Source organism: Octodon degus, unplaced genomic scaffold, assembly GCF_000260255.1.
Source record: "Octodon degus isolate 3935 unplaced genomic scaffold, OctDeg1.0 scaffold00112, whole genome shotgun sequence".
NCBI classification, from domain to species: domain Eukaryota; kingdom Metazoa; phylum Chordata; class Mammalia; order Rodentia; family Octodontidae; genus Octodon; species Octodon degus.
Genome location: NW_004524688.1, coordinates 4,399,370 through 4,407,189, shown reverse-complemented (window position 1 = coordinate 4,407,189; position 7,820 = coordinate 4,399,370). Strand labels below are relative to the sequence as shown.

The 7,820-nt window shown below is 38.0% G+C and overlaps 1 protein-coding gene and 1 non-coding gene across 2 annotated transcripts in view; both read left to right on the top strand.

Moving 5' to 3' along the window:
- Slc22a3 (solute carrier family 22 member 3) overlaps nt 1-7,820 on the top strand; it is a 141,545-nt gene that overhangs the window by 84,352 nt on the left and 49,373 nt on the right. Inside the window, exons 3-5 of the mRNA XM_023699325.1 lie at nt 2,252-2,406; nt 3,831-3,999; nt 4,845-4,962. Coding sequence (XP_023555093.1) covers nt 2,252-2,406; nt 3,831-3,999; nt 4,845-4,962 — 442 coding nt within the window. The remainder of the gene's footprint in view (nt 1-2,251; nt 2,407-3,830; nt 4,000-4,844; nt 4,963-7,820) is intronic.
- LOC111812097 lies at nt 5,602-5,704 on the top strand. The gene has a single exon (XR_002817690.1). It is a non-coding gene; the product is annotated as a U6 spliceosomal RNA (small nuclear RNA).

Here is a 7,820-nt window from a genome sequence, read left to right as displayed (position 1 = left end):
AAAATTCTGTATTGTTTCTAATGTTTTATCTATTTTTATTCTCTTTAAAATAAAAAAGTATGAAAACACATGAAATGTACACTACAACCACAGACAGTTATTGCAGGCCTGCAAGAGTAGTTCAACATTTGACAATTGTCTTAGTCTATTCTATGTGACTATAAAAAAATACTTGAAGCTGGGTTACTTACTGGTAAAGAAAAGAGGCTTATGCACCTCACAGTTCTAGAGGTTTAACGGCGTGGTACTGACATCTGCTTGGCTCTGGCGAAGGTCTTATGGGGATGGCATCAGAGTGGCATGAGTAGAAGCAGAAGGGACACAACTGTGAGCAGAAGGAACGACGCACATAGGGTCACCTTATGTTAGAACAACCAGCTGCATGAGAACCAGTTCATTCCTGTGAGGCCCAACCCAATTTATGACACCACATTAATTTATACATGGGGGTGTAGCCCCTGTGATCTCCATGATGTCCTTAAAGGTGCCACCACCTCAACACTGCCACTTTAGGGATCAAGCTTCCAGCACATGAAACTTTTGAAGGACAAACCATATGCAGATCATAGCAAGAGACTTAATGTGACCTGTCACTTCAGTAGATGAATGGATAATCCACAGTGTAGTCAGACAATGGGCTCCTACTCTGCACTAAGGAGAAATGAGCTATCAGCTAGGAAAAGATGTGGGAGAACCTTAAATACACATTACTAAGTGAAAAAAGACCATCTGTATAGGCTAAATACTAAATGAGTTTGCCTATATGACATTCTGCAAAGGGAAAAACTATGGAGCAGTAAAAATTCAATGGTTTCCATGGGGTAGGAACAACTTTTAATGATGAAAAAAACAGAATGTAGATTTATTTTAGGACAGTGAAACTACTCTGTACAATACTGCAGTGGTGGATACACGCCGTTAGATATTTGTCCAAACCCATACGGTATACCCCACCAGAGTGAGTGGAGCATTCATGCCAGCTCTGCCATCTGGCTGATACCAAGGTCATCTCATTAACTGCTAACAAATGTGACCCTGGGGAGCTGCTGGCAATGGGGGATGCTGTGAGGGAGTGCAGAGGCAGAGGGCACATGGGGATTTTCTGTCTAAATTTTTCTGTGAACCTAAAACTACAAAAACAGGTCACCTAGGAGGCCATCAAGATAGCTCAGCGGTCCAAAGCTCCTGCTTAGGCAAGTGTAGGGACTGCAGTTCGATCCCTGGCACCACATGCCACGCCAGCCCTTCCTCCAGGGTGGGCTGAGCAGGCTACAAGAAAAAAAGTCACCTAAACCATGATAAACTGAGATGACTTCTGTGTCCATGTGGTTGACTCAAGCAAGATGCTGCATGTTTAAAGTTGTTGGTGGGAATTTCCGTGGAAAAATCAAATAAAATCTCTTAAAGTTCGTTGACAGCTAGCTTTCACCAGGAAGTAACTTGACACAACTATACTGAACCAGTCACTCTACATGTATGTTTAGTTTTGTGCCCAACACCCCCATTGTTTTTTTCTAAGCTTTTCAGTAAGTTTACATAAAGGGTGAAATGAACTTAGAAAAATTAAGAACAATTAACATTGGTCAGGAACTTCAGTGTATAAAGAGTTTTGTCATTAGCATCGCATTTGATCCTCTGTACTGCCTCTCTCTAAAAAAGTGAAAAGTAAAAACTAAGCAAACAAAATGTGACCACATAACTAACTGGTAACTAATTGAAGTGACTAATTGGTCATGACACCACCATTGCTACTTCATTCTACTTTATTCTTCCTGTAACTCTGCCCATAAATATGCTAGAAGATGTCACTCCTGTGCCACATCATGTAAAACAATTATGTTCGAGAATGGATCGTCTTTGGGAGAACTGCAATGACAAAGATCATCTTTGTGATTTGTAATACCATTTTAGTGGCATTTGGTTGTATATTCACCTTGGTTTTTTTTAAAGCTTTTATTTCAAATTGAGGAAAAGTACTTGCATTGGATAAAATACAGAAATCTTGTGTAATCTTAAATTTGTATGGTTATATGCCCTTTTCGCCATCACTCATAGTGTAGATCACCCTGGTTTTGCCATAAATGACATTAAACTTTTCACAGTCCTTTCCTTTTATAGTCATGAAGTTACAGAGAAGAGATTTTCATGTACCTACAATGTCTCTTGAAAACCCAAGAGTGATAAGTTTTTGCCCATGATATTAAAGAAAAAATTTAAGGTTATCTCTTCTTTCTCTTTTTTTCTCAAAAAGGTATGGCAGAATAGTGGTTTACCTAATATCCTGTTTCGGTGTGGGTGTTACCGGTGTGGTGGTGGCATTTGCACCAGATTTCCCTGTGTTTGTGATCTTCCGCTTCCTACAAGGTGTGTTTGGAAAGGGAACGTGGATAACTTGCTACGTGATTGGTAAGACTTCGTTGTGTCCTCTTCTCTGTTTGGGAATGGGGGTGAGGTGGCTGGGAAGGACTGCCAAGCGGGCCTTCCTTTAGCAATAATTACAGGAGGCTTCCTTGTTTGTGTGGGTACGAGGGCCTGAGGGAAGGCTTCTGACTGCTCTGGAAACCGAAATGCTGTTTTTATTTGGGAAACCAAGTATGAAATACCATAACATAGTGGGATACACCACTCCTGACCATTCGTGTCATGATTATCACATTTTCCAGTGTTGCTTTACTGGAAATTAATTTCTATAAAAATTTCAGCATCCCCTTGAAACATTGTTAAAGTACGTTCTGCTCTTAAATATTACTTTTAATTCTCACATATGTGAGCTATTTACCAACTGGGAGATATGTTCTAAAAATGAAGATTTTATGAGCACTTGTAATCTCCCAGAACTAGAAAGTTTGGCCTTCTGGGCATGAAAGAATGCCTTCCCTCTACGTTTTGCTCCTATTATTGAAAAAGTCCAGCTCCTCTGCTGGGTTCAGTTTCTAGTGCGAGACCACCACTTACTATATTTCAGTTCATGGTAGGCTCATGACCAGGGTAATGAGGCTCATTTTAGATTATTGCTGTAGATTTAGGGGAGCCACTCGTTTCTTACTGCTATACCCAAGCAATGCCACTTGAAAAATATTTTCAAGACCTTTTTATGGGTCGGAAAAGGAGAAATAACGCTAGAGAGACTGTCACGGACTAGAGCAGAAGGAGCAGTTTGGAATGTGGGACATGTTTAAGGAGACACAAGTGAATAAAAAGGTTCCAAGTTGTGATCCTAGCACAACATGAAGAGAGCTTATTCCAGGATGACCAGAACAGAACAAATCAGTGAGTCGAAAGGGGTAGAGGAGAAAGGATCCTAGCAATAAAATGTCCCATGTGATTTTAAAGAATATCACATAAATGAGAAGTCCAACACTGTGAAAGAATTGTCACTTAATAGAAACTATCTTGTTATAATGAGAAGCATTTGTCAAGTCTAATGTTCATAGTGAATCTCTGTAAGAAGCCATAATGTACAAATCTTTAAAGATACAGTAATTAAAATAGCAGTTTACTATATTCTTTTATAATTACATTTACCTTCCAAAATAATCATCACCGAGGCCTCCCTAAAGCCAGTGCATATTCTTTGTATTCCCCGACCATACTCAGAAGGGTACCAAGCTCGGTGCCTCAGAGGAACATGGCAGAGACAGAGAGTGAGGCAGAAACATTTAAGGAAACTGGAAAGTGCATCTCCAGAATTCCAGCAAACATGGAAGCCTTTGCATCTCCGAGTTCTAGAATCTTCCAGCAGTGCTAATGGATGTAACAGGTGTAATGTCTCTGTTTCTTTTGGAGTTGATCTTGAGATCCCTTAACTTCTTGTGTTTGTTTTCCTTCAGTGACAGAAATAGTAGGTTCAAAACAAAGGAGGATTGTGGGAATAGTGATTCAAGTGTTCTTCACCCTTGGAATCATAATTCTCCCTGGAATTGCCTACTTTATCCCCAATTGGCAAGGGATCCAGCTAGCTATAACGCTGCCCAACTTTCTCTTCCTCCTTTATTACTGGTAATGTGGTTTTGGTCATTATCATATTTATACTTATTCCATAGAAATGTAGACTCTAAGCCAATGTGAAGATGAAAGCAATGAAGGAAATTTTCTGACATTTCCAAGGGGATATGGACTTTGAGCATTTTCAGACAAGCTGAGAATTTGTAGAGATTATTATCAGATTAATGGTTGTCACTAAAAATGATAAAATACAAGAACAAAATTCTAGAGAATTTCGTTTTATTATTTTGCAATATCTTAATGCAAACCATAAGGCAGCAAACTATATCTGCCAGTACTGCAAAAAGTAGATTGAGTGCAATTAAATTAATTTGCTTCTCTGTATGCTTTATTAAGCAAATTAACTTTACTCAAGAATTCTCTGAGGAATAAGAAAATGTTAAGTGCATCAGAAATTAAATTATCAATAATGTACAGGTGTATTTAATTCTTATCAATGTAAACATGTTTTAATCATTTCTCCTATTTGATCTTAATCTGTAGATGAACCAATTTACATAAACCAAGTTATTAACTTTTTCTAATATCACTAAGCCCCAGTTCTTTTTTATATGTATTAGAGACATTATATTGCAGAATAGATTGGTGTTGGAAAAGCAATCCAATATTTTTATACAATAGTTTCATTTTTTATGAGTGATGGAATTATCAAAGTCAGATTTTTAATCCATTGTACATTTGTTAAGATACTCTATGTTTCAGAGAGTTTATTGTCAACTTGTAGAAAGATTGCAACCTATCTAAATGCAAGATATGTTTTGATAGAAAAATTCAAGTCATAAACTTTTAGGTTTTGAAATTCGTGACATAACTCAGAAAAACCCCTCCTTGTTCATTAGGGTGGTTCCGGAATCTCCCCGGTGGCTGATTACTCGGAAGGAAGGAGACAAAGCATTAAAAATTCTGAGGCGCATTGCTAAGTGCAATGGGAAGTATCTCTCATCAAGTTACTCAGAGGTAATTTTATTCATTACTTGCAACAAATACTGTTAACGTGGGTGCATTTACTACTTACATACTTAATTTCCCGACATCTGACTAAATCATTTTTTGTTAAGGTGAATTGATCATTGCAGTCTATATTTTAACAGTTGGACCCAGTTACTCAGATTACCGTCCTCTGTTCACTGTTGGCCTCCTGGTAGTTAATGATTCATTTTGATTGCACAGGCTGTGGATCTTTCCTGCTATTCAGCTCACTCTGAAGATTTGGTTGTAAATTTAGTCTCTGAAATACTATTCAAGCAAACCAGAGTTCAAGAAATACTTCAGTATTTCAGCTTTAGGCTCACATATGCTTTCTTCCCTCCCCACTTTACCTCTTCCCCTCCCTCCCTCTGTCCCTCTCTTCTTTCTTTCCTTCTCTCCTTTATTCTTTTCTCTTCTTTTCCTTCCTCTAACAAAGGTCTTTTAGGAATCTGGATGGGAGAAGATGAAAAGCTTATTCTTTGGCCTTTGGAAGATACCATATGCAGTTGAGGATATAATAAAATGTTCAAAGTAGCTGCTGAATTATTAGAGAATGGCATACAAAAAATATGACTGAACTTTAGCTGAAAAGATCAAAATGCAGAGTAATAAAAGGATTATTATAAAAGATCTGTGGGAGCACTTATGCAAAACTGGGACCCTACAGAGAAGATGAGCACAGTCTCTGCACAAGGATGATGTGCAAATTTCTGAATGTCCCATATGTTTTGTAGACTGTGATATTTAAGAATTATCTGGGTTGGATGGGGGGCACTTATTCGTGTGACATTATTGTATAGACGCTTAATCATGTAACAGTTCAGATCCATTCCGGTGAGTGCCAGTGCAGTGTGCGTGTAGAGAAGTAACGGAATTACTTTTGAATTACAAAGTGTTGCATTTTTTTAATTGTGAGATTTTTAAGAACATGTAAGGCACAGTCTGGTTTTTGGCCTGCACCCACTAGGGACTTTCGCCAGTCTGACCATGACACTGGGAGCTTAAGAATACCTGGTCCACGAATGGGGACAGAGTAACAGTAAAGGCACCTACTACAGACCAAAATTAGAGAAAAAGGAGGGATACAAGGAAAGCCAACATTTTGGCCCTAGCCTTCTAAGGTCAATTAAGACTCAGGACATATGAGAACTTGTACTGTAACGTCATGTACCTCAGTAGTGTCCCAAATTTTCTGATCAAGAAGATTATGGGGCCAAAGAGGAAAGTGATCGATGACGTAGAGTGGGCCTAAGGAGAGTCACATGGGGAGAAGACACTCTCTCAGGCTTTCACAGAGAGCACATTGGCCAAGCAATGGCCGTGACTCCTCCACATGGCTGCACTGATAAAGGTTCTACAATCTGAGGTACAGGATCTCAGGACAAATCCTGAGGGCATTTCACTGACCTTCTCAGACCAAAAAGCTACAACTCTTGTTGCATAGGTCTTGCTTTACCTTGGTCTTAACCATCCAGTAGAAAAGTATGAAGTTGAAATATAAGAAATAAAGCCATGCTGTTAAGTTGAGCTGTGGGGGACTCAGGTCAATAATTTCTGACATTGCCAGTTAAACAGAAGACCCAATGCTATTATGGGCTACTGGATTCTTTTAGAATATTTTGCTGAGTTTACACACCTATAATATTCAATAACGGAACTTAGGAAAAATGGGGTATACCGATGAATGTCCATTTTGTATCTGTGTATTCAAAGAGGTTGGGATAGATATATAGTTGCATTCTCTTAATGAATAGAATGATTTGTTCTAATGGTGTTTGTAAATAGGATCACAAGTCCGCATCTTGTACAGCAATTAACCACTAAGAAGAATATATGCAGTGTATTATTTGTTGAAACTGTACTTCCGATTTGATTTGAAACTGTCTCATTGCTGTTTATCAATAAAACTTTGAAAAAAAATAAAGAAATAACTGCTAAAGAAAAAAAAAGGCACCTACTAGAGAAAAGAATTTTTAATGTGTACAACCAGCAAATAAATCAGTATAAAGTATTTATTATTTATGAATCCCCCTCCTATGTACAAGTCATTAATGGTTAAGATTTCTTTTCTTCCCTTTTTTTTCTTGATGTGTTTACCTACTTTAATAACCACACATATGCCATGTTATCACGATGCAATGTAAATTCAGGTTACATAAGAAAAATTTAGAAGTGTTTACAAGCATCCTGTAGTATGTCAGGTTGTGTGTCATGTCTGACCGAACCAGCTTGTTTATAAACCATTAATCACTTTCATTTTGAAATTTTAAAAAATCTTTTATTTATTCATTTGGTACAGGGTCTTGCTATGCAGCTCAGAGTCATAGTGATCCTCCTGTCTTAGCCTCCCCAGCACTGGAATTACAGTCATGCACCACCAAACCCAGTTTCAGTGGATGGCATGATGTGAGGCCGGCATAGCATGTGGTACCAGGGCCCAAACCTAGGCTCTTGAGCTTGCTAGGCAGGCACGCACTTAGACTGCTGAGCTATCTCCTCAGCCCATCACTTTCACTTTGGGTAAAATGTTTAACATTTCCAACTCTTATGGAAAAAGTAAACAGGCTGCACATATTTAAGAAGTGTTTATTTATCTGTGTATTAGCATTTAAAATAAATATTTCTATTTCAAGGTGACATTTAAAAATTAAGCCTGTATAAAATCAGCAAAAATGTAATTGCATAATTATAAAAGAGCTAAGTTTAAATCCATAATTAAGCTATTCACATTTTTACAAGTGTCATTCTGAAATAAATACTATGCAGCTCTGATGTAAGTTTTCTAAGTTTGAACACACAACATCTAGTTGAGAGAGGGCTCGTAAGTCATACTTCATGCATGTTTT